Source organism: Astatotilapia calliptera, chromosome 13 (genome assembly GCF_900246225.1).
Source record: "Astatotilapia calliptera chromosome 13, fAstCal1.2, whole genome shotgun sequence".
In the NCBI taxonomy this organism is placed as follows: Eukaryota; Metazoa; Chordata; class Actinopteri; order Cichliformes; family Cichlidae; genus Astatotilapia; species Astatotilapia calliptera.
In genome coordinates, this window is record NC_039314.1 from 10,322,152 (window position 1) to 10,348,216 (window position 26,065).

Here is a 26,065-nt window from a genome sequence, read left to right on the forward strand (position 1 = left end):
CCGACTGACTCTGTCATCCAGAGCGAAGACTTTGACCTCTGATTAGATTCCGGCAGACAGCAAAGCATTCCCTCATGTCAGGGGCAAAGGTCACCCTCTATCAATCCAAAGAAAAGCTTCAATGATTACACTAATTCTCTGTGATTATTTATCAAATGAGTACTGTCATCAAGGCTTTCTGCACACAGTTATAATTGGATTTCTTTTTCTTTTTTGCTAAGTCATGTGGAATTGAACCTAGAGGAAAATCTCTTTAGGATTCCCGTTAACGCAACATATTTAATACCCCGTTAAAGGAAATACAGCATTAAATAGAAATCCTATCCATGCTGACATTTCTCAAGACATTACAAACCCCTAGACTATCTTCACTGTTTTTGATAAAGGTTACACACAGACACTTCAGCCCTGAATAAGAACAGAGGCAAACTACTGTTAATGTGACATAAGAGAGTGGAAGCATAACAGCATGAACGTTTATGTTATGTTATGATTTCAAGAGTAAAAAAGTTCCGCGGCTCAGCTGGAACATCACTATGTGAAGAATACTAAGCAAATCTTTTCAGTTACACAGTAAAAGCAATATGGGAATTTTGCTTTAGTGCAGGCGTCTTAATTTCCTGCTGACACAATTTTCTCAAAAGTCTCTGCTGCCCTCTAGTGTTTGAAGAGTAGGTTGCTCCCAGTTATTCCATTACTTTATGTTTATATTTTAGATGGATGCTACACTGCTAGTTTATTTATGCAACGCATGACTAACTCTTATACACTCACATAGCATTATATATACAGTATACGTGTTATGTTATTGTATCTTATTTAACACTTAAGCTTTAAAAATTACTGCTAGACTAAAGCATCAGTAAATATAACAAAACAATACTCATAAGGAGGATTTTAAATATCACTGTGTTAATATTTTTGTGCTTTTTCTTAGAATGCAGGATTGGAGTGAAGCATTTTAAAATGGTGTCATTGTTTGCTTTCCGATACTAGTAGTTTGTTTACCCACAGTAGCATTTGCAGCACGCTACAGCTGGGAACAAATATTTTCTAACTAATAACGCTGCATTGTTTTGTTGTCGACAGTTCCCAGATGTGATCTGATTAACATCTCTGATTATGAGTCAGCTATATCGACAGCATGGTGCATGATGAGGGTGAGTGTAGTTGAACTAAGTCTGTTAAAGAACAAAAAAAAAATCTGCATTTTGCTTGAGTCAGAGCTCAGGCCTTAACAGAATACAGGTAGAATGAAATGACCACAAGATGAAGGTTACTGCCAAAAACGAGGTTCAACTATTAACCAAATCTGAGAGTTCACTTAATTTTGTCACACAGCACAGTGAATGTATTATAGGTCTATTCAATAACACAATAACACACGAAAGATTTGTTTCTAAGTTATTAACTTTAGCGCGCTATGATTTTCCATACTTGAAACTGGGGCGACCAGATGATTTTTTAACAAGTTCATGCACACAAACACTTCTGCCACTGCCTTATGGCGACTGGTGACGCCATTCACTCTGCTTGTAGATCTTGGTGTATTTCATCCCACAAAATCCTGTGGTAAAACACAGCATAGCAAGACGAAGTAAGTAAAAATGGTCACAAACTAATCAAGTGCCACATATTCACTGTTCCACATACCGTCTTATGGCCTTGCTTGCTTTCTCCTTGTTCAGCACTGCGCTGATGTTGTTTTCAAGATCCTTAAAAGACAGCACATCTGACTCTCACATAGTAAACATACATTTGAAATATCTAATACCTGCAATTAAAAACAAACAAACAGACAAACAAAAAACATGCTAAAAAAGACCCCCCTCTCATACCTTGCTAATGACCCTTAGATGCTCATTTGAGGCTATCAGCTTCAATATTTCAGTCTGGAAACAAAAAGGCAAAAAGCACATTTCTTGCTAAACTCTTAACTTTGCTCAGTGTGATTTACAAGTTGAGCTATGCCTTTATAAGCCAGTGTGAAATGAGGCCAAATGTAGCACCTGTTGGTCTCTGATATGTCCTTTAGTAGCTGTGGTTGTAACAGTGGACACCAACTTCTCTTCTAGCTCTTCCTCCAGCTGTTTGATTTCCTTCCAAACATTCATTACTTGAAGCCTCTTGAACTGGATGCTGTCAGAATAGCCAGAGACACTCACAGTATCCTGCAGCCCTGACCGACATGTATCTGTTCAAACACAGATGAGGTGAACATGAATGCAATGCATAGAGAACTGATAAGAATTGATGCGTACTCATCATGGGCATGAATGCCATGGTAACTTTGGGCTTAATTTCTTTGAATTGTTGTTTACAGATGGGAGATGCTTTACAATTCCACCAGGGTGGCGTGATTGTAAAGCATACATCTTTAATGACTTAAAAAAACAAGAATTTGGTGCAGAAGTTTGGATTTTCTCTAATCTACATAGGGTCAAAAGCACACATACAGACTCAAAAATATACAAACATTCACTTAAATCTTTTAATATGTGGTGCTAAAAGTTCTACAATGTCTTTTAACTTGACATGGTCCATTAACTTCTTGCTAGTGATGATTGACTACAACTGGTAATTTCTCTTTGCCAGCATAGAAAAAATCCTTTGACAGTAGTCAATGGATTGACCAACACTGAGAAGAATGAGAAAAAGCACAAGTAATGCAGATGTGGCACCATGTTGTCAAGGTCTGGAAGAAGAGCCAAACTGTCACCCTCAGATGGGAAGAAATTAGGATGTTCAGAGACAACCAAACAACTGCCAAGACTAAAGGTTGTCATACGCTGGGAAATGCTGGAATAGCGTCATTACTATGGACTAAGAGGGTGCTCAACAAGAAAGAAGCCTTTGCACCAAAATGAAGTTCTTCAGGCTTGACTAAAATGTGCAGCGGTCTACATGAACAAGTCAAAAATCTTCTGGAGAAAAGTTTTATGGTCAGAGAAGGCAAAGATTGAGCTATTTGGCCATGGTGACAAGAGGTATGTTCGGAGGAGTAAAGGAGGCTTTCAAAGCTAAAAACACGTATCAGCTGCCAAGCATGGTGGCGGTAGGATCTGGCTCTGGGGCTGATTTACTGCCAGGGGTACTGACACATTAAACAAAGTGGAAGGAATCCAAATTCTTCAACTTCACCTCAAATCAACAGCTAGATGACTGAAACTTGGAGACAACTGGGTGTTCCAACAGGACAATGATCTCAAAGACACATAAAAACTGGTTTTGGAGTGGATAAAGCAGGTTAACATTAAAACATTCTGGAACGGCATTCCCAAAACGCTGACCTCAACCTAATTAAAATTATGGTCTAAAAGCTTCATTCATTAAAAGGTCTGAATTACTATGACATTCATAACGATAGTGATCCTAACTGCATATGAAGACATCCCTGCTGGGATTAGAAAGTGACCACTGACACTACAACGTTGTTTGTTATGACTGTTGGCACCAAAAAGTGATTATTTGTTCACTCTTAAAGACCGCAGATATATCTAAAACTTAGCATGCTGTATAGAAAATTAACTGTTTACTAACAATAAGGTACAAAAAATATGTTAAGGTCTTAAGACTTACTTTTCTTGTAACTGTCCTTCGGGTGCATGGCAGCTGAAATGTTCTGTAACTCATTTTGGACCCTGAGGTTTGAAAGGACAAACACACTTCAACTAAAGAGAATGTACATAAGTACAAGCCTGCTGTTGATACTTTGTTTTGTGGTACCGTTTCTTCTCCTCTAGAGCTCTTCTAGCCTCATGCTCCAGCCTGCAAACCTCCTTTTCAGCATCGTCCAACTTGGTTTCGCTTACTTTGAGTGAAGTATTCGGTGACTGAAGCAAGAACAAAACATTAGGACCTAAATTATTTTCCAAAAAAGCAAAAGATGCTTGAGATTAATGCTGCTAGTAGCTAGTAGCTGCTGTTATTGTGTATATATTTATTTATATTTAGATTTCTTCATACATTCTTATATAGTTCTATATTGTGTATTTTGTTGTACAGTTATTTTATTTTCAACTTTAATTTATATATTTTATCTTATTCCTTCCCAGTTAAATTTACCCTTCATTCTAATTTGTGTTGTACAGTTATTTCATTTTTAACCTTAATTTATATTTTATTCCTTCTTAGTTAAATTTACCCTTTTTAATTTTTCATATTTATTTCCTATCTTATTCATAGTCTTTTCCTTTTTTGTTTTCTTTAGGTCACGAGCAGTTGTCCAAGCATTTCACTACATATCGTACTGTGTATGACTGTGTACATGACAAATAAAATTTGAATTTGAATTTGAATTTGGCTACTGCTGAAGAACTAAAGGTTTTATCCTTCTCTGTGGGAAGTTTAAATATTTACTGTTTAAACCTTGTTTAGAAATACGTGTAGGCTTTTTTTTTTTAAAGAAACATTAACTGTAGACAAGGGACTGAAAATACCCACAAAATCAAATAACGAACTCTGTGACAAGCGGCATCTTTGACTCTTTGTACTGTGAGGAAATCTACGAATATCAGCACTGTTGTTTTCCTTTTTTATGTAAAACAATTTCCATTCTTTAAAGGCAAAATGAGCATGAGAATATATTGTATAGGAACACTATGAATGAATGTCTTTGACACAAAAATGTCTGAATATCACAGTCATTTCTCAGGTTATATCTTCAGTATGTGTGTCTTTGGGCAGTGTTCCTTACCAGGCTGCGTGGTGAGGACTGCAAACTCATCAGGTGGTTGACGTATAAATCATATTCTGTCTGGAAGAGAAAAGAAAGCTTTATTACAGACTGAGAATTATGTTGATTTAAAAAAATGTCCTTGTAGAAAATCCTTCAGAAAAAGATTTTAGAAATTGTATGCACTGCAGCTTACTACCATGTTTAATAATAACAAAAAAAGGATTTCAGCTGCATGAAAAGTAAAATTGTGCACTTTGCAAACTGCAGCATGGGAAGTCTTTTTACTGACAGTCTAAGCAAAACTATCATGTGCAAAAGAAACTTGAGGCATTCGTTATGAATGAGCAGTAATGGAACCATCGCCCTCTGATGACCTCCTCTCTGATGCATCGCGACCAGGTTCCAGTGGCTGCTCTACTTGTACTTGCTACTCCAGGGACTCACTCTCTCTTGGCTCTAATACATCTGTCGGTACATGCTAAAAATGAGCTGGTGGGTACAGAGGAAATGGAAAAACCTTGATTTCCCTCAGGATGCGTCCAAACACTGGCGAGTCTTCACATACATCATCAAAGACGTCACTGAACACCGCAAGGCGGTCTCTGCTGGGCCAGCTCTGCGCAGACAACTTAATCAACCCCTGCGCACAAGACCACACACACAATATTAGCAGGTTAAAAGTGTGTTAGAGTGTATGCATGTTGAAGTCTGTGCATGTCTTTACCCTGTGTTCAGAGAGCACTTTAGGTTTACTATATCATGCAAAATGCAAAAAAAGAAAGAAAAAAGCAATTACAGACAGTTTATTGATGTCATGGTTTGTGTCACAATCCTCACCTCTTGCAGTTTCCTTGCATGCATTTCAGCAACATTTTTTACAGCCCAGAGGTCCGGTTTGGCCATGACTTGCCAGCCAAAGCATTTTTTCTTCTCTTGCTGGTTTTGGTTGTTCAGGCTGTCCTGGTCAGAACGGCTCAATGTGAAATGATGATTTACCCCCAGATCAGATGGAGATTTAGTTTTTTTCTGAGAACAAGCTTTCTGCTGGACAGGCAAAGTCCTTGAGGGACGGTAAACTATATGAGATAGACTTATATGTTCTCTTCTTTCAGGATGTGATGTATGATCTTGTGTGTACCCCAAGACTCTAGGCTCTACTAAAGCTGTGCCAGAAGTGAGCTCAGGGGGGAACTCTTTCATTTCATTTTTTTTTGCCTTTGTCTGTATCTGCTGGAGAGATAGTGGGTTTCGACTTTCTTCTTGGCTCTGAGACATCCTCCAAAAAACCGACTTTGTCTCCTCTTGAGGCTGACTCTGGTTCAGGCTGCGAGGCCCCAGATGACCCGAGGAGTAGGCCAGGATATCAGCCTTCTGCCCGGCTTCAGCCGCCAGCAGCAGTCTGTGGATATCACTCCCATAGCGCCCAGGCTTTGGCTTCACACTGCTGGACATGGCTGTGAAGGCCAACTTATTGTTGTATAGTTGTTTTAAAGACATACGAGTAATAATATCTAATTATCTCAAGAGGTGTACAATTTCTTAAAATATTAAAAACATTCGTTATTCTTTCTGGTGAATAGAAATGCACCCTAAAAAGGAATTTTTCTCTCAAACGAAATCAAAATGACTTAAATTTTATGGTAAATCCAGACACTGCACAAATAATTCAAAGAGAGTTTACGCTTATAGCAAAACTACTAGTGCCTCACATTCACGTGATTAATTTATTTACTAAAGATCGTGCTGCAGGATAACAGAATGAAATAAACTCTCATTAATGACCTCACCTGTTAGCTAACTGTAATTTGGACAGGCTCAGGACAGAAAACAAACTTTCTTCATGGCCGCAGCAGTCTGTGCTTCACTCGGTTGCCAAGGTGATCGAAGTGCGTAATGTTTGTGCTGCGTTCAGTGTCCCGATAATAATCGTACCCGTGAGCTTTCAGGCGCTAGTCCTCACCTGGACCTGACGAAGAAAACAGCTGGAGTGAGATTGTAGAGTACTCTATGCGTTAAGTAAGTTTGTGTTCATAGATATCTAAACATTAACGCAATTATGGGATCAGCTTACTTATATTCAAAGAAGGAAACTATTAAAAACATTTACATCTATAAAAAAACAATTGTTTCATTATTTGATAAGAACTCCAGTGCTCTTCAATAAATACTACATATGTTCCTGCACAGAACGAAAAATTAATACAAATCTTTGTGAAATGGGGAAATGTTGTTACTTGTAAAAACTTTATTCAAACTCTTCACTTCATCTTCACCTGGTTCTTTGTAATAAGTGGGTTATTATGTGCATTAAACACAGGGTCCTGAGGGAGTAGGAGAAAAACAGTGAAACATGGACTCAGGGTTCAAGTCACCAGAATACACAGATGGCAAAATTGAACATGAATAAAAAAACTGTAATGTATTTTATTGTACATTAATATGGTTGTGTTGCAACAACGTTTTGCATTCATTTGCATTCTTATTTTGTCCACTACCTCAACATGTAAAATGTTATCATTAGAGGTTTATTTAATGACTATTCACATATGAAATGCCACAGTCCATCTCTAGTCTGAGCAATGACTTAATTTAAGTAATTTAAGTTCCCTTAGTCAAAATGTAAATTTAAATTGATCATCTCTGTGGGAAGAATGCAGTCAGATTAAATATTGTTCATATTGTTTACTGAGAATTTGTAAAGAAATGTTTTTTAATAGTCAGTAGGCAATGGCACCAAAAAGATACTACATAATTATATGAAAAAATATGAAAGTAAGACAGAATTGTACAGTGAGTCATCTTTTTGTCTTTTTACTCCATCAATCCAAATGTGCTTAAACTTTCCCTCCCTCCATAGCACCAGCTGCCAACTGTTTAACACAGTGATGGATCTGTAGTTTTGGGCAGCCATCTTGTAGAAATTCGATTGTTAACATGAATGATAACGGCAGCGGATGAGGCTTTATTACAAAACTAGTTCAGTCAGCTGCAAGCCTTTGTCGTGCAAGCACAATAAGACAACTATACACACTCCCAGAATTCCAAGAGGAGATCTCAGGAACTCATCTTCTTAAAAGAAACATTTATGACATTCAGATTTTGCCGACTTTCGTATTCTTTCACTACATTTGTTTGACCAGCTCAAAGGGCAAAAGTGATATTACAGAGTGAATTAAATACAGTAATTATTACAGAGTTACCATAAAGTGTTGATACTGAAATGCTATAGATGCTATAAATGATAAACACTCTACTTTTCAGTTTATTTATAGCTGCAAACAAGAGGCCATTTCACAAATTTCCTGAAATTTCTAATAACTCAAAAGTATTAAAAAGTATTCTTTTCTTTTTTCATTTTTTTTTTAGAACAATTAAAAAGTAGGGTGATGCTACTGACCATTCAGGGGTGATGCATTGTTACTGATCATTGAAACAGGCCCAAGAAAGAAAGGTATGTAGGTAATGAATAAACTGGCACAAAGGTGTATTTTCAGGTATTTATTAAAAGTCATTTGGGCTACTGCTCTTACATGTACAGTTAAGACATTCCTCAGTTATTCTTGGTAACAGTAACATGTCTAGACTGTTTAATTTATCTTAATGTTTACTTTGTACAAAACAAAAAAAGGCCAACATTATTTTTCTTTGTATAAAAAATATAAGTTAATTTAAATTTAACTCTAATTAAGAAAATAACAATAGTAATAATAGCAATAATAATAATAATAATAATAATGATAAGCTAAACATAGTGCAGACAATAGGATATAACTGGTGCTGAAAAGTAGAAGGGACAGTGCAGTGACTTTATCATGTTGTCAGGTGGGGTTGGAGTGGGGAAAAGACAAAGCTTTCTTTCATGCTCGTGCTCTCTCTCTGTGTCTCTCACATACACACACACATGCGCACACACACACTCACACACACAGTCAGAAAGTGCGCGACTGCCATTCAGAGTAGCACCATCAGAGCATACATCTCAGTCTGTACAAACTAAATCCTAGATTGTACACAGTATACACCTATATGCAAAAAGTTTGAATATAAAGTTCGGTTTAGGTGCATGCTAATTGTTGCTCTTGGTTGAAGCTTACTGGAAGCAATTCTGAAAAGTAAGACAGAGCACATGGTGGTAACTGATGGCGCGCTTACCCACGTGCCACCACCGAGCGTCTACAACCAACGAAACATTCATCGAAATGTACATTCACAACACCGGGGGCCGCAGTATCAGTCGCATAACAAATTACTGGAGCAATAGTGTCAGTCTCTGAGGGACACTGTCCACTGGAATGACAGTTTCAGACAAATAAATTTGTCTTTTGGAAGATCTCGGAAACTCATGTGAAAGCGTCCAAATGTGTGTGCGCCCCCCCCCCCCAACCCCCAGCATGAGGTTGGAGAATCAGTGTAAAAGTGTAAAATGATTGATTTCCTTCGAGGGAAACTTCAGTCACACACCGGCAAACGGTCAAACTACATTCTTCACTTGCAATCCCAGAGTTGGACATATTTCACTTTAGCTTAACAGGTTTGACATTATGGGAAAATATGAAGCAGATGACTGTTTGCCGTTAACTTCAGCCTCTATGAAACTTGCTTGTAAAAAAAAAAAGAGAAGATAAAACATCCCAAACTATGCAGTCCACTTCCTACAGTCATTCTTTAGTTAACTTGTTGTGCAAAGTAATTGATGATGTGATAGTGGCTTCAAAAATGAGAGAGGAAATTAAGCAGTATGCAGTCTTGGCTTAATATAAACATCTGGAACGGGAAACTTGCTCATTCCTTTTTCCTGATCTCCGTACTACAAACAGTGACTGCTGATCTGGGGTCAGATCCTGTTAATCCGAAGGATGTTGATGTACTGTGCAGCAGGTTTCTACACGCTTGGGGCTAAAAGGCTGCGGGGTCCACTTCAGGAAACATTGTGACTCTCTTGTGACTGTATTCACAAATGTCGGCATTATGTAACTCATCACAGTTCATTCACGCTTGTAGCATACACTGCAGGGGATTTCTGCCATCTCCTCGCAGAATAGGCTGTATGTCTTTATTCAAGTACTGCAAAGGATTTTTGCTGAAAAAGTAATAAAAAAAAATCTAGTGTCCACCTTCTCAATGAGATGGCATTACACCCCTACATCTGCTCCACACATTCCTTCTGTCTCTGGGAATACCTTGCTGAAGTAGTGCGCATACGGCAAACACAGAAGACAAACAGTACCGTTTTAAAAAAAGAAAGGAAAAAAAAAGCCTGAACTGACAACAAGATTTCACATATCCTAGCCTGTGAAAGGTTCAGAATAAGGCCTCTGCAAATACAAGACCATAATGGAATCAGCTCATATGAAGAAAAATAATAAAATAACATAATACAGCCAAAATAAAGCAACCAAGTCTGTTCTACCAAGTGAATTCCCAAGCTGAGTGGACGTAGGGCGATGGATTGAATTCCCTCACCAACAACTGTCTGTCACTCTCTGGGATCGGTGAAACCGTCAGTGTTGACACCTCCGTCACCCGATGAGGTAACTGTGTGTGTGTGTTTTGAAAGTCAAGTCGCCTTTATCTAATCCGTCTCCTGCCAACACAGATTGCGGGTTCATTCCCCTTCAATGGTCTGGGTCAACGGCAGGATTCAGGCTGTGTTCCTTTGGTGAGCAAGCAACCCTCCTTTGTCTGTCAGTTGTCCACCTTAACAGGGCCCGAATCACAAGGCCGGCTGGGCACGATGTCCTCCACCTCTCCCCTTGCTATTTTCTCCCACTGGCCCAGGTTCTCTCTGCAAATACAAACCACCTCGATCAGATGCACAGTGGAAAAGATTTCATTTACAAGTGCAGAGGCATGGCTTTGAGTCTGAAATAAGAGAATTAAGAATCACACCAGTACACAAAATTTTCAAATCATGCAAAAATTGCAAAACTACAAAACACACACACACACACACACAAAAAAAGGACGAAGTTGATTTGCAAAACAAAACAGTAGCTACAACAGTGGCCAGGCAACACAATCAGTTCTTGTTGTCATGAAGGTGATCTCTCACCCATGTGCTGTGATTGACACAAGAGTGCAAAAAACCAAAACAAAGCAAAACCTTCCCTTTGCTGCTATTCTATTCAATTAGACAGCCTGATGCAGTTTACACGTCTTTGGCAGATCCCACAACACGCAGCAGGGCTCCACAGGGTCTAGGCCTGTTGCCCACCCGGAGCTCGGTGCTGACGTACAGCTGGGGCTTAAGTATTACACTGCTCACTTTGTTTGCATTCCCCACAGATCAAGGACACATTTTATAAAGCAGCAGAAGGGCAGACGAATGTGCAACACAATCCCGTTCAAAAACCAGAAATAACAACTGTAAATACCTTCTTTACACTCTTATCTATTGTGCACGCAGACATGCCCGATGCACAATGTCACACCACACACAGTGACGCACAAAGTTAGCACACTGTAGTCTATATTTATTTTTCATTTAATCCAAATACTTTTTAAAAAAACTCATAACAAAAGTGGGGTCAAACATTAATAGCAGAACATGCCATTTTTTTGTATTTTTCACTGGAATGCTTAAAAACGTGTGCCTGTGCACACACACCTTATCACCTCTGATCTTACTGGATTAGTACTGTATTAAGGATGGCGCATGCATTACTGGTTACCCTTCAAGCTGCTGTCAGCTCATTTATCGATCACAGCAGAGCAGAAATAAGCATGACAATAATGTGTAAAGCAACATTTAGACTTTGGCGTTTTAGACATTTTTCACAAAAAAAACCAAGAATTATTCATTCACTCAATTTCTTTGTCAACTCTAGCTTTGAATAACTTACTTGCAGGCCTTTAGCAGAGGACCTGATGGAGGAAAAAGCTCAGCAAGTGTCGTGTAACATGGAACTGCAACACCATTGTAGAATCCCACCTTTAAAAAAATGAGAAAGCAAATGTAAAATGGACTTAATAATAGCAAAACATGTAGCATGTGCTAATATTTGTATATTTGCATTTTTGCCTTTGTACACCACCACAGAGGATTTTAAATCAAGTGTGACTGAAGTGCAGACACGTTGGAAAACTGTTTCATAAACTTGTATAGGAATAAAATACATTTTTATATGTAATCCTCCATTTTTAGAGGCTCAAAGTTATTTGGAGAAACTAACATCATTTTAAATACAAGGACTGTTTTTAGTGCAGTCTAGGACCCATGGACATCATCAAATGCTGTGTTTCCTCCACTGAAATGCTCTGCCTGGCCAGGCCTGTATTCAGTCTTATCTTCAGGAAACTGAAAAGCATGGTCCATTGGATAGAGATTGCTTACTGACTTACCCACTGAGGGATATCCAGTATCTTTGCCTTGAGAAACTTTTGGGCTGCTTTTGCAGTAATCCTGAGGTCATTAGTCATTTGCACAGTGAAGTGCTAGAAAGTATAGCCTCGTACACTTCACAATTCATCCTGCTTTTTCTATCAGCAGTCACATCATCAATAAACAGTCGCAACCTGGTTCCACTCAGAGCCATACACACCCATGCTGTGACATATTCTATACCGTGTTTAACTGAAGATTAGGTCTGCTTTGGCTCATGAGATTTCTTTCCTTCCGCATATTTTCTGTTCCCATCATTCTGGTGCAAGTTCATCTTGGGAATCTCTTGATTGTAGACTTGAGAGTGTTAATCTTGTTAGATGTTATTAACTTGTTTCTCTAAACCATGGAAATAATTCTGCAATCATGCACTTTAGTTGTCGTTTGTGGTCTTTCATATTTTTTGGATTTGCTGATCCCTCCAAACTATTTTTTCCTTTTAAGAATGAACCAGATTTTTGATTTGGCTAAATGTTTTTTGTCTTGTTTTGTTTTTTCAGTCTAATGATGGCGTCCCTCGCTTGCAATGACATTTCTTTAGACTTTATATTTCAAATTATAGTGAAAAGCCAAAAAATGCAAATTCAGCTACAGATATTGTGGCCATTAAACTGTTTAGTTTACAGAAGCCGTGAATTTAATGGAGACTGTTCATAAAAATGGTTGTAATTGCTAAATAGTTTTTAGCAAAAGGTTTCGAAAGCCCCTTGAATTAAAGCTTAAAGTCAACACTTCAATCAACTATTTATTGTTTGATTTAAAATCCACTGCTGTGGTGTACAGAAGCAAAACTACAAAAGCATTGATTCAACAGTTCCTATGCTGTTCTTTTAAAATATATTTCCCATCAGAAGGCCGAACATTCATTAAATATTTAAAGCAGTTAAAACACACGAGTAAATGTCTTGCTCTTACTTGGCCTTGGGGAACCTCGTCCTTCTTGTCTCTGTCCATCATAGGGATCGGCTGGATCCCAATCTTCTTCATCTCATCTCCCTGTGGAGTAACAAAATAACAAATAACGTGGCTTTTATTTTTGCACACTGTGGTTAAGTCTCCTGACCACTAGACAACACGATGTTGTGCCTTACAAATTGTAAGTTGAAGCAGCATTTATGAGCAATAATAGAGGCCAGACTGTTACACTGGAGGCATAATCATGACACTGAAACTGTTTAAAGTCTAACAGTATCCCACTGTACCTCAGCCCAAAACTCAGCATAGATGTCGTTGGCTGTGAGTCGTGTGATTTGCCACTGCTTGGTAACAGAACACAGGTCACATGCTGTCATCATCAGACCAATCACACGGTCCCTGGAGGGGAGCAAAGCCTTGTTATATCCATGCGGGGGGGGGAAGGACTCAATGTGCTGTTTATGTGCGCCAGGTCTAACATTTCACAGCGTGATACTGATGAGACCTGGTGTGGTCCTGACCTGACCTGTGCCCCAGTGTGAGTCGTAGCCTGACCTGTGGGAATGGTTGTTCAAATCCAGCGCACATGAGGTCAGCATCTCCGACAGCTGGTGGTGGTTGTTGAAGTAGAGGGCGAGGTCTGTGGCGATGATGGCCTTTCGAATGATCTCCAGCACCTGCTCGTACTCGCTGGAAGTCAGGTTGGAGAAAATATTGTGCCCTTCCAGCTATGAGAAACAAAGAGATCAATAAAAAAGCAAAAGCTCCACTTATGAGGCATTCAGCTAGACTACAACATCTTGCAAGTTCATCACAAGGCTACAGCCCAAACTAGCAGATCCTGCATGTTACAAAAGACACCTTGTAAGACGCTAATCAGAACTAAGTCATATGATCCTTTGAATGCATATGTAACTGACAGTTCGTATAAGGATTCGTTATCTAATATAGTAAAATATTTTTTGTTTGTTCTAAGCTGATGACATTGTTGCAGAACCCGATGGAACATTTTTTATGGGTATTTTTTAAATTGTGATCCTTTTTCTGTTTTGCTGATCAAGTTGTTTTCATTTCTTTGTCCAGTGAAGTATACTATTTAGGCTACAGTCACACTAGGGGAAATGGTGCCTGGAAACCGTAGCACTAACCCAAATTATTGTAACCACGTGCAATGAACTCTTGTTCCCTTTGACCTGCCTCGAAGACAGACACGAAATCTCGCAGTCAGTAGCCATCTTCAAAGTGACTCGTATCCATCAAGAAGTCGATAAAACGGGAATAAGACGGAGTGAGTCTGCTGTCATTCTGCTGTCTTATGAATGGAATCACGGTGGCGATCTCATACAATCTGTTTGGGATAATTTGACTATTAGCTGTCATCTGGACCGGTTGAGTCCACAGATGTGTCACAGACAAGTTATTGGCGCATACTGACTCCAATTTATTGCAGCGTGTTGGCAATTTGTCCACATTAATAAATTAGGAGGCAATTATTGTTTGCAGTCAGCCCAAAATGGAGCGCAGTTGTTTGCCTCCCACCAGGCAACGTGTGCACTCACCTTGTGATCAAACATAGTTGCCCAGAGGATAAGAGTGTAATGGTAATTACACTCAAGCTGTGTAATTACCTTTGAAACTGGTTGCAGAATTTGAAACAAATTCGTTGCAATAACTTGGCAACCACTGATCTTTTTTCCTAGTCACTGCGAGGTGCTTTCATATTTTTACTCTAGTGTGACTGAGCCATTGAGTAATAGGTTCTTTATTTCCTATTAAACACTTGTGGAAATAAGATTAAAGGTTAACATGTTGATTTTCAAGGTACCCTAAATTCTGTATTGTGGATCTCTACCTGCAAGATAGAAACAGTCTGAGAGAAGTGGTGCTGCTCCATGGTGGAGGTTGAGTACAGAGCAGCCAGTGGATGGTCAAACTTCTGGAGGTAGGCATTGCTATACCCCCGATGGTCCAGATCATGGCAAAGACAGGCTATTAGCAAACCCTTCTTCTGTAAAATGGTGGGCAAATAAAAACACATTTTCTTGAAAGCACACAGTGACAGCAGATGTTGATCTTGTTTCCAGTTATTTTCCTAGCAGACCCAACAAGAAGCAAACCTCTAGCTCTGTGAAGATCCCAGAGGTTTTCTGTAGGATGGCGTACATACAGTGTGCCACCGTCACTGCGTGCTTCCAGTTGTGGTAGGGCACACGGCGGTAGTTCTTCTTTACGGACATGGTGAACCGGCACAGCTTCTCCAGCTCAAAGCTGTATTAAGGGGAAAAAAGGCAAAGAAACTGGTAGTGTATGTTTGTTTATTTACTATTTATTCCATTTAGTTTCTTGTTGTTTGAGTCGTAGTCTTGTGTAAACAATATTGCTGACGCTACCTGGTCTTTCCACAGGAGTTATGAACCATGTAGATAAAAATGGCAGGCCAGATCTCCTCAAAGGGACTGATGTCAAAGTGGAACCTGGAGGAGGGAGCAAAAGGTTTAAATTAACATGATCAGCAGATCTGGGAAAAGGAGACAACATGCAGATTAAGGGACTTCTGAGATCTGAGAGTTTTAAACTGACAGGTTGACATCTATAGGACACGGTCCTTCCTGCACTGTGTTTGTGTTTGCACTCTTCTTGCAGGGCGACACAGTCCAGGTCTGCGCTGTGTCATTGTGCCTTTCACAGACATGTGGCTGTACACTCATGTCTACTACACTCAAGGTCAAAACATGAGTTCCCTAGAAGGCCGCCAGAGGAGGCACTCACATTTCAATCTCTTTATAAATAGGTGCAGGGAGGTTGAGCTGGGTGAGGGTCTTCCATTCTTCTGATGTGCAGATGCTGTGATAAGACAGTTTCTCCATTGTCACTCTGTAAATGCATTCAGAGTGTCGGATCCTGTGGTACATCTGCAGGGAAATCACAGACCTGGAATAAGTCTTTAAAATGCCAAGTGAGAACTTGAACACTGCTATACATACCACAGAAATGTTGTTTATAATATCAATGTAAAATTCTATCAGTCTCTCCGGTGAAAGTTAAAGTTGTAGTCGTAGTGTACGCCTCCAAATAGCATTTCCACATCTGGTTTGCATCCCTGTCCTCAAGCTAGATGTTCATGTAAAGGCCCCAGGCATCACACCTTCACCCGTAAATCACTTTGAGTCAGAAGCAAGCCAAAGTTAGCGTCCCAGAGACACGAGGCATAAATTACAACTAAACACAAATCCTGTCACTGGACGGATGCAGACCTCGCATCTTAAATATTAACATCTCGCATCAATTTTAAAAGCAAGTTTGTGACGCTGCTCATGCGTAAGTTTGTCGCAAGCGATGACAGTGAGTCAGGCCCCACAGCGAGGACACGCTCTGACAGACAGGCCACACAATGCAGGCTTTGAGAGTTAGCATGATTCATGAAATGTTTGTGTTACATGTAAGGGATAATCACCCGGTGATTATGCATTTTTTACAGCACTGCACACTTTAAATAGAAACTGCACTTTATTCGTTTGACTGTGATTTTTGGTTGCCGATGAAGCCGCCACGTCAAAGTTGGAGTTATGTCAAAATAAGATGGTTAAAATTGAGCACTTGTGGCCTGGAGGTACGCCATATATACAATGTTCTTATAATGTATGTAGATTGAAAAGTGTGTGCAGGAAGATATCAAGTCAGTGGGGTATGCATTTGCAGTTAGACAACACTAGTTAGTCTTTTAAGAAGTGTAAGACTAATTTGGTGTACTCACATTTGCACAGTGTAAGGCCAGAGCACAAAAGACAGCAAACATCTTAAAGTTGTTCTCATCTGTTTTAGTGAAGGCACTTCCGCTTAACTTGTTCACCATCTGCACCACACCTATAACGGTCCCCCTGCTCACAATGGGCATGCACAGAATGTTCCGCGTGGTGTAGCCAGTTTTCAAGTCCACCTCTCTGTTCAAAAAGACATAGTTATGTTGATTTTGTCAGCTTATCTTGTGACTCATACATTGTAGCATGTTTGTGTTTTAACTGCTTTTGCATACTGAAAGGCTCCATTAAAAGTAGTAGTATCTTAGCGCCGGTGTTATGCATACAACTGAATAAGCAAAAGTAACTGAAGCAGAACTCTTCAGTAGCATTATTTAAGATATTTATTTAATGTAAAAGTAAGTAAAAATGGCTTAGAGCCTGTTTTACCTGTTGAACCGTGGGTCTGCATAGGCATCTGGGATATTTAAGACTTCCCCTGTCCGAGCCACTTGGCCAGCTATTCCCTTGTCTATAGAAAACCTACACACAAAAACAAGGAGAGAGATAATCTGCATTTAAACTCAGTAATAAATCACCAATACGGAAATTAATTTAGGACATTTGCAGTCCAAATTGTAAACCATTGCAGATTTGAGAACAACAAAAAATCTGTGGCAGTGATACACAATGTGTTACTGAACATGCCAAAAATAATTAAAATAGCTTTCATTTTTTTATGTGATTTCACTGTGTATTTATTTACTAATTTCTTTTCCTATTTACTGTTTTATTTATTAAAATAAATGTTAAAATAAATGAAAATTTAAATAAGACAAGTATTATGAATTGTAAAAAGATACAGATATAAAAATGTTATTTAAAAATGAAAAAAATAAATTGGAAAAAAAAATGCAAACAAATATATGCATGTAAACATACAAATGAAAAAATAAGCTATATGAATAAATATAGGTTTATGAAGTTTAAAACTTAAAGATGAAAATTCAAACAATTCTGCTTTTAACAGAATATAAACTCATTTATGTAATTAATGTTTCTTCTTTATTTTTTTTTTCTTCAATTTAGCAGCTTAGATGCTGCAAAATAATACTCTACTATGCCATTGCTATTTTTCTACTGCATATACTTTTTATTACTTTAGCAGATTTTGTCACAGGAGGCCAGTAGAATATTTTAAACGGTGCACTCTGAACATAGGATCAAAAAGTGAGTCATGTCTAAAAATAATAAAATCATCACACTGAGCACACTAAAGCAAAAAAAGAAAAAAAGAAAAAGTGTACATACCTAATTTCTTTGGTTTTCCTAAAGACAGGTTTGCCTTCTTTCTCTTCCCCAATGTCGAACAGGTCAGAGTATAGTTCTTTGTTATTGTGATCTACCTGGAAGAGTGCACACCTGTCTGCATTCACCAGGTTTTTTGCATATATCTGTAAAAAAAACAAAAACATCAGGGACAGAATCTTATTAACAACACTGGGGACTGACAAGAACTTGGGAGTTACATCTATCAAAGCAGATAAAACACTGCTGGTTTAAGTGATTCGGGACTGAACAGTTAAATGAGGAGAATTATAAAAAAGCAAAAACTACAAGTCTTCCCCTCTTATTTTAGTGCTCGAACCAGATGACTTGAGTTAAGACCACAGTCACAAGGCAACCAAAAACATACAAAAAAAGAAGCAGGTTTTAGTAAAAGAAGCAGGAAAACCACATTTTACACTTGCCTGTTTTAGATGTACAAAGTACCGTATTGATTACTATGTATCTAAAACTAATGTAACCACTTAATTAGTTAAGAATAATCATTATGAGCACGCTATTATTTTTAGAAAGTAATAGGAGTGAATCTGTGTTACTGCGGCATTGCTAGTCTTTTTAACAGACATGATTTAACACACACTCCCAGGATGTGTAGCCTTGAGGACAATGTGAATGAACACGTACTTGCAGAAATCACACTCACCATAATATGTTCAAGTAGAGAATCTATTGCCACAATGTTATCAAAGTATGTTCTGTGCGAAAAGAAGAAATGGCGCATTGAGATGTTTGACAAATGGGAAGCTCTGATGACGTTCACATTCAAGACATGAAAGCTAGGTTGCCTAAAATGTAGTAATCTCTTTTATCGTGTGGGCTACAAGTTTTATGTTATCACAGCCGTGCTGTGAGGACAAGATACTTATTAGACCAAACAATATTCACTTTGTGCATCAGTTATTTGGTGTTAGGGAAACTGTAACAGGAGCAGCTCTTACTTTGATACGTCTAGTAGGAAGTCGTTGAGCTCAGTCTGTTTGGCGAGGCCTCTGCACACCTAGCAACAAGGAAAAAGACGTCACGAGTGAGTACACAAACGTATCAAAAATTTCCCAGAGAATAGAGAGCAGCTAACCCAGGAGTGCAGGGCTGCACTGCTCACACAGGCTCAGAGGTCCATTGTGGCCAGAGCTGCAGTGGGACGCTGCTTCTCTGAGGTGTTATGCTATCTGTTCATATAAAAACAGGACTGGGGCATAATGACGTCCCTGGGGAGCTATTTGTTGAAACTACGGCTCAGTTGATTGGACTGGTGTCGGTGACAACTCAGTTCTTGTACACAGTGGATTTAACCATTAAAAACACAGGTGCAGAACCAGAACAAACAAAATCATTCGAGAACATACAGTAATAAGTGGAGCAGGTAGGATTCGCCTTTTCCCCTGACAAGTCTTCAGTGAGTTACTGTATACTGTATCTGTTACACACTCAGTTTTCAGTTCTGCTTCTCCAGAGGTTTGCTCACCTGCACTTGATGAATAGCAACTGATGCCCATGCTAAATTAGCTGTAGCAACCTGGAAAAGAAAGCAAGGCTTAGCTCCAAAGAACTGCAGTACAAATACTATTGCAATTTACACATTAAGTCACACCGTGCAGGTTTAATCTGTGCTTATCACATTTTCTCACTACGACACAATCTCAACGTAATTATCTGTTCTGCACATCAGGCAGTCTCATAATCACAGAAGAGCTAGTTACCCCACAAACTCAGCGCAACTCTGGGAACTCAGGCTCAAACCTGCTGCATCTCTATTGTATATTTGCATTTAAGCAATGAAATGAAAAATAAAAGCTGCAAGACAAGTTACGGAAAAGACCTTCACTGTCCACATGTGATTAAAAAGAGGACAACAACTCCTAAAAATAACAGCAGGACTTTGCAGGTTTAAAAAGCATGTCAGCGTTCAGCTCATTATTATGAGGTTTTGACTTGCACCTTCAGTGTTTTGCAGTAGTTTACACTGTACATTAATTCAATATGGCAAACCACTAAACACAATAAAACAATTAAAAATTTAAAAATGCCAAAAAAAGAGCGTTATTAATGTGTAATAAGCAAATAGCTACCTGTTGAGCCCCTTTAAAGTAGATAAAAACAAACTGATGCAGGTTTAAACTATACTGACTTTTACAAGCTGTTCACATATCGATTATATCTACACGATGACCAGAAATGAAAAGAGCATTTTAAATGCTCTGCATTTTAAATTTGATCTTTAAAGCTTATACACCCTGCCTACACCTGCTTCAACATTCTCTATATGTAAAGCCATTTTCCAGCTCAATGCACTGTTGTTCACAGAAAGACTTTCATCTGGAGACAAATATACCCCTTTATATATTTTTGACAATAAAAATGAAGCCCACAAAGCTAACAGAGATCTCAAACAGATCCAGATTAAGGGTAATACCAGGCTAACTGTAGTTCTGTGAGCCTTGCTTCAGCCTCCCACTCTTGGTGTGTTTTGTCTGGGTCAGACTGACCTCCTGGTGGCTGAGGTTGAAGGGCTCCTTGCCCCAGTGCCGGTGAAGCTCCACGATGGCAATGAGGTCCCCGATGGCAGTGATGATGGGGAGGCACAGGACAGAGTGAGCATGGATCCCTGAGTCCTGCCCTGTGCCGTCGGGGAATCTCTCGTCCTGCAACACAAAGACCAGCGAAGAACATTATCACCTGAACTGCACAGGGCGTATTAACTGATGAAGATTACAAAGAAACTCCTGTTTCTAAATCTGTTGCTATGAAAAGTACGCCACATGTGTCTCATGCGCTTGTTTTCTTAAGAATTTCACTTTGACACACACTCACAGAGACACACACACACACCTTATAATAAAGTTAAGGCTTCTTTAAAGCTGAACCTGATTTGTTTTGACTTTTAAACTTGAAGAGTTTCCACTACAGTGTGCCTATGCTGATATTTCCCTGAATTCTGAAGCTTCTTCTTATACCTCCTTTGAAATCTGCTCCCGTTCAAAGTGTGAAGTGTAAATCAAAAGAGGGATAATTTATTATGTGTAACTAAATGAAAATACTGGCAAAAGCATAACTGGATAACAAACTAAATGGCCCAATACATAAATACTCATCATTTGCCTAATGAAGCAGAAATATTGAAGGAAATGAGAAAAGAAAATGACGACAAATGAGGGAAAATAAACTGAGGCAACACAAAAGAAACATTTGCAAAAATTGCGCTAGACTAATTAAACATATTAAAAAAGGAGAATTAATGCAAAAGTACATTCACACAACAGCAACATCCAAATAAATCATAATAATTACTTAAAGAATGCCTACAATAAATTTAATATATTTGATCACTTAACAAAATATTAATTCATTAATTAGTATTGACTAATTTACCTTTTGTTTCATATATTTACTCCTATTATGATTATTTTTTAATATCTTTAGTTTGACAGTGTTGAGCACATTAACCCAATGAGACCAATAAGAAAGAATTATTTCATTATATGTTTATAGCTACATAAAGTAGTCAAACACTAGATGCACTGAAATGTTACACTGTTGATGGATGACAGCCACACATACCCCCATGACGTCCTCTACTAGCAGTGTTTTGCGAGTCTTGGCAACATGAGCGGCAATGGTTGTCCCAAATGCGATGGGGCCAGAGGGGATGAGGGATGGAGGCCCATCCTTGGCCGCCGTTGGAGTGAATAAACATAAACTCTGTTGAGAAGAACAGACAAGAACAGGGAGTGAAGCACAACTGGAGAAAAAAGGAACATATACACAGAGATGCATCAGTAAAAAAACAGAAGAAGTCAGAACTCACATTGTTGCATTCTCCCAAGAAGTAAAGTGCAAATCCATCAGCTTTAGTTGCTGCAGGAAAAAAAAAATGAGACACAGATGTGCAGAGCAAGTGACTAAAATACAATCTGGCCAAATGCTGCGAATGTGTGTGTAATCAATCAATCAATCTATCTATCTATCTATCTATCTATCTATCTATCTATCTATCTATCTATCTATCTATCTATCTATCTATCTATCTATCTATCTATCTATCTATCTATCGTTATTCTGTTACTGGAGTATTATATATTCCTACTGCTGTAATATCTCTAATAAAGGCTATGTTATCTTATCTTATCTTTTTAAGTTTAAATATTTGTTTTAAAAACTCCTACCTTACCTACCTGAAATTATTCATAATTATGAAATACTGCTTTCTTTGTTGACTAAATACTGTATTAGTTGGTGCTTCTGCCTGAACCCTATCTGACTACCTGAAATAAAATTTTAAAAATGAAATAAAATAAAATAAATGGCAGATATCAGCGAGAAAAATAAAGACAACAGAGAGACCCCCCCCCCACCCCCCCCCCCACCCCCCCCCCCCCCCCCCCGTTATAATCTAATACCAATCTATTAACAATGTCCTAGATAACTACAAGGGTACTCTGACCGACAGCTTTGACTGCCATCCAGTGCATCTCATTCCCAGTTCTCCTTTCCAGTCCTACTTCACACAGATATATAGGTCATGTTATCATACAATGTGGAGTCAGAGAGCCTGGTGGTGCAGTCAGTGCACAAGTGATCAAGCAGTTAATGAGAAATGAGGTTTGGATAAAGTGAACCTTTATACTCAGATTCATTATAAAAGTATAACTTTGAATCACTGCTTATGAAATTCTCCCAGTCATTAAGATGGAGTCATAATATGAAACAGGAACAAATAATCCATCAATACTTTATGAACTGAATCAATAAAATAAAAAAGAGTGATTGTTTTTAACCTTTTACATAACTCAATTTTCTGGTTTATTGGCCTGTAAGTGACAAACATGATTTGGTTTGCTTTGCTAATTTGCAAGTAATTCTTATCCTTACTTTTGTTTATTGGATCAGCATGTGGGTGGGGTTTACTAAAGTGGGTGTTAGAAAAGTACATGTGCACCAAATTTGATTTTAAACGGACAAAACTTCCTGCTGCATCTGAGCTTATCCTGCTCCTCCACTATTACGGTGCTGAAATGACACCCAGAGTATCTGAAGCCGTGCTCATCGCGAGAGGTTTTGCAAAAATCCACTTTTGGTTGATGTTTACTTTTACCTGTTTTGATGATGTTGCACAACTCATAGAGCAGGAGTTTATTGTCTCCTCCAGTGTCCAGGCGCTGCTCTATGTAGCTGTTGAGTTCGTACACCACACCCTGCACATTTGTGTCCTGGTACTGTTGGACACAAGACACAAAGAAATTGGATCTGTGCAGTCTTGCACAAACACTGAGATTGAATATCAAAATTCAGCAAGTGCAACGAGGCAGAAAAACCTGACAACAACCTTCATTCTCTACTGCATTCAGTCTAATGTTACTGCAGATTACTCCAGGTCAAATGACTTTTTTTTTCTGTTTCTCAGTGAAAGGGGATTAATGCCATTCACAAAGACAAAGCCATTCATCATAACATTACTCCCCGCCCCACCCTTAGACTCTAGCTCAGGGATCCCCCTGCAGTTTTGCAAGGAGGCCACCAGATCCCCACAGTTCTGATTAGAGCTCTGGCAAGCTGTGCTGGTCAGCCTCAGCTTAAAACTGCGGTTATGTAAGAGGCAAACCTCCCGGCTAGTACGGGGCAAGAGAGCGGTCTAGTTCTGCTCCTGCCGTGAGTGTGAGGACAGGACGGCAAGGAGAGTGGCGTACTAGAAACCCTTCCCCATGGGACGCCTTCTATCCTCCCACATCCTGTTTGCACAGACGTATGGGTGACGCACTGAGGGGCCAAGTGGACCTAATTTTTTCCCCCTTTTTTTCCCCTGTGTGTGCATGTGTTAGTTCCTTCTCCTCCGCGTCATGGCCTCGCTGTGGGTGCTGACACCCGGTCTTCTGATGGTGTGAATGACAAAGGTGTGAACATGCAGTATGTGTAACAATAGCCATTGAACCTTTCTAACTTTCCCAACAACTGTGACACACATGATGCGTTTATGGTCCAACCATATGTTTTCTTATTCTTTATATTGATGTTATCCCTTTGACAAAGTCATACAAAGGCACTAGACTAAATAAAGTAAGGACAAGGACAAACACAACTGTTTCAGTGTGTGCAGTTCTTAAATAGCATCAAGCCATTTTTACAGTTACTGAAGGACAATATTATGTTATAATATACAGAATGTAATATATAAAATAAGATGATAAATAAAGTAAACACCTACCCTGCTGACTTCTTTAGAGGATGTGTCATCTGTAAAGAGAGAAAGTTAAAAATAAAGTTTAAAATAAATGACATGAATTTCAGTTCAATTCTATATTTACATAGCAACAACAACAGCTGCCTCAAGCAGTTTTATATTACAAGGTAAAGACCCTACGATAGACAGAAAACCTCAACAATCACAGGACCCCCTATGAGCGAGTACCTGGTGACAGCGGGAAGGAAAAACTCCCTTTTAGGGATGAATCGAAAGTAGATTAAGATCTGGCCACTAACTAAGACATGAATAATCACATTCTGTGAAAACTTTTGCAAATTATTTTTAAGTTTATTAGTTTAGTTTTAGTTTATTAAAATCCACATTAACTAAAACAATTTGCTTCTAATGATTAAATAAAACAAAACTGAAAAATGTAAAAAGAAAATAGCTAAATGCAGATGTAAGTAGGTAAGTAAGTAATTACCTATTTCACAGATAAGAAAAAAATCACAAAGCACTTTACAACACAAGAAATTGAAATATAAAACAATGTAACAGTAAATAAAACAGCAATGTAAAACAATAAAAACAATGTAAGAACAAATTAATCAAAAGCAGGAAGCAGTTGGTGATGAAGCATGTGGTGAAGCGTTTCAGTTAAACAAAAGAAAACAAAATGAAAATAAAAATAGACTTTTGTTAAAAAAAAAAGAAGAAGAAGAAAAAAAACTAACCAAAATTAATTAAACTAATGTCCTTAGTTTTAGTCTTGTCAGTTTGGTAAAGTTTGTCAGCATAAATGCCCAGGATAAGATGAAAAATGAAAAACCAATTAGAAAATACAAAATTACAACACTTTAACCAGCATCACCACCTTTTCTGTTAGGGAATGCCCAGGCAATGCATTCAGCAGGCAGCGGCCTCCACACACTTGACCCTTGTGTTGTGATTATTCACACAGCAACAACATGATCGCTGATAAACCTGCCAAATCTCAGCCTAAGGAAGAATCGCTACAGAAATTCAAGCTTTGCTCATAAAATCCAAAGCTCCTAAAACATTAAAGGACTCTTGTACATTTGCTGTTGTTACATTGTGATACTGAAAATTTTGGTATCAATCCAATATCAAGTAAAATCACTTTATATATTGTAAAGTAAAGACCCTACAATCATACAGAGAAATCAGGGAAAACCCCAACAATTGAATGACCCCCTATGAGCAAGCGCTTTGGTGATAGTGGGAAGGAAAAACTATTAACAGGAAGAAATCCCTGGCAGAACCAGGCGGCCATCTGCCGCGAATGGTTGAGAGTGAGGGGAGGAAGACAGGACAAAGACATGCTGTGAAGAAGAGCCACGGATTAAGTCAGATGATGCTACTTCTGTAAGAGGAACTTCAAAATGCTTTTAATTGTTACAAAGTCTGAGTAATGTGAAGGCAGTCATTGTTTTTTTATATTAAAACCTTGAAAATCAAGAGTCAGAGAGTCATAAATCTTCCCTGGCTGTTTAAACACTGCATGGATGGATACTCAGCTGTGGACTGATGGATCACGACAGGCCAACATCACGAGCAGCAAATAAGAAAAACCATATGCTGTCCTCAGAATAGTCGTCAGGTGAACAAATACGAACGATGGCGTATTTAAAGCATCAATACTCATTATCTATAAGTAATGGATGAATATTTTATCTACTTAATGCAGGGAGGTATTTATTTAAATGGCGTTCCTTTAAAAACAAAATTAAGAGAGATATTCATTTAAGTTGACGAGTCCAAAACTTTGCGGCTTCAAGTGCAGATTCCTTGTGTAATTTACGGCTGCT

At 38.6% G+C, this 26,065-nt stretch overlaps 2 protein-coding genes across 9 annotated transcripts in view; both read right to left on the reverse strand.

The window, feature by feature from the left end:
* Nucleotides 1-36: 36 nt before the first annotated feature.
* On the reverse strand, nucleotides 37-6,549 carry LOC113034845 (uncharacterized protein C6orf118). 3 transcript variants are annotated; one of them, XR_003274244.1, is made up of 11 exons: nucleotides 6,466-6,549; nucleotides 5,516-6,132; nucleotides 5,196-5,318; nucleotides 4,697-4,756; nucleotides 3,727-3,833; nucleotides 3,580-3,641; nucleotides 2,010-2,194; nucleotides 1,839-1,892; nucleotides 1,654-1,715; nucleotides 1,438-1,567; nucleotides 37-97 (listed from the first exon to the last, which is right to left on the reverse strand). XR_003274244.1 is itself a non-coding variant. In XM_026189940.1 (10 exons), exons 2-10 carry the CDS (start codon nucleotides 6,128-6,130, stop codon nucleotides 1,525-1,527), a joined length of 1,311 nt encoding a protein of 436 aa, XP_026045725.1. In that variant the 5' UTR covers nucleotides 6,131-6,132; nucleotides 6,466-6,549; the 3' UTR covers nucleotides 1,393-1,524. The 3 variants fall into 3 exon arrangements, 2 of the variants coding, with proteins under 2 accessions (XP_026045725.1, XP_026045726.1); XM_026189940.1 differs by lacking the exon at nucleotides 37-97 and having other exon boundaries at nucleotides 1,393-1,567; XM_026189941.1 differs by lacking the exon at nucleotides 37-97 and having other exon boundaries at nucleotides 1,393-1,567; nucleotides 5,516-6,145.
* A 1,826-nt stretch (nucleotides 6,550-8,375) lies between these two features.
* pde10a (phosphodiesterase 10A) overlaps nucleotides 8,376-26,065 on the reverse strand; it is a 67,091-nt gene continuing 49,401 nt past the window's right edge. For 4 of the 6 annotated variants that reach the window (XM_026189932.1, XM_026189935.1, XM_026189934.1 and 1 more), the window contains 20 exons: nucleotides 24,258-24,286; nucleotides 23,151-23,271; nucleotides 21,864-21,913; nucleotides 21,617-21,757; nucleotides 20,545-20,700; nucleotides 19,524-19,574; nucleotides 18,997-19,055; nucleotides 18,702-18,753; nucleotides 18,023-18,165; nucleotides 17,162-17,254; nucleotides 16,729-16,915; nucleotides 15,744-15,886; nucleotides 15,365-15,448; nucleotides 15,092-15,242; nucleotides 14,827-14,982; nucleotides 13,530-13,702; nucleotides 13,262-13,373; nucleotides 12,975-13,055; nucleotides 11,521-11,609; nucleotides 8,376-10,463 (listed from right to left, as the gene is read on the reverse strand). In XM_026189932.1, the coding sequence (XP_026045717.1) occupies nucleotides 10,364-10,463; nucleotides 11,521-11,609; nucleotides 12,975-13,055; nucleotides 13,262-13,373; nucleotides 13,530-13,702; nucleotides 14,827-14,982; nucleotides 15,092-15,242; nucleotides 15,365-15,448; nucleotides 15,744-15,886; nucleotides 16,729-16,915; nucleotides 17,162-17,254; nucleotides 18,023-18,165; nucleotides 18,702-18,753; nucleotides 18,997-19,055; nucleotides 19,524-19,574; nucleotides 20,545-20,700; nucleotides 21,617-21,757; nucleotides 21,864-21,913; nucleotides 23,151-23,271; nucleotides 24,258-24,286 (2,171 nt within the window). In that variant the 3' untranslated portion in view covers nucleotides 8,376-10,363. Of the gene's footprint in view, nucleotides 10,464-11,520; nucleotides 11,610-12,974; nucleotides 13,056-13,261; nucleotides 13,374-13,500; nucleotides 13,703-14,826; nucleotides 14,983-15,091; nucleotides 15,243-15,364; nucleotides 15,449-15,743; nucleotides 15,887-16,728; nucleotides 16,916-17,161; nucleotides 17,255-18,022; nucleotides 18,166-18,701; nucleotides 18,754-18,996; nucleotides 19,056-19,523; nucleotides 19,575-20,544; nucleotides 20,701-21,616; nucleotides 21,758-21,863; nucleotides 21,914-23,150; nucleotides 23,272-24,257; nucleotides 24,287-26,065 lie in introns of those variants that run through there. The other 2 variants (XM_026189933.1, XM_026189937.1) reach the window with 2 other exon arrangements.

Coding starts and splice junctions, on each gene's coding strand:
- LOC113034845 (XM_026189940.1), bottom strand. CDS start 6,130: ATGTCCAGCAGTGTGAAGCCAAAGCCTGGGCGCTATGGGAGTGATATC. Junction 3,834..4,696: donor AGTCCTCACCACGCAGCCTG/GTAAGGAACACT, acceptor TTCTTGCTTCAG/TCACCGAATACTTCACTCAA. Junction 1,893..2,009: donor GACATATCAGAGACCAACAG/GTGCTACATTTG, acceptor TTTTGTTTCCAG/ACTGAAATATTGAAGCTGAT.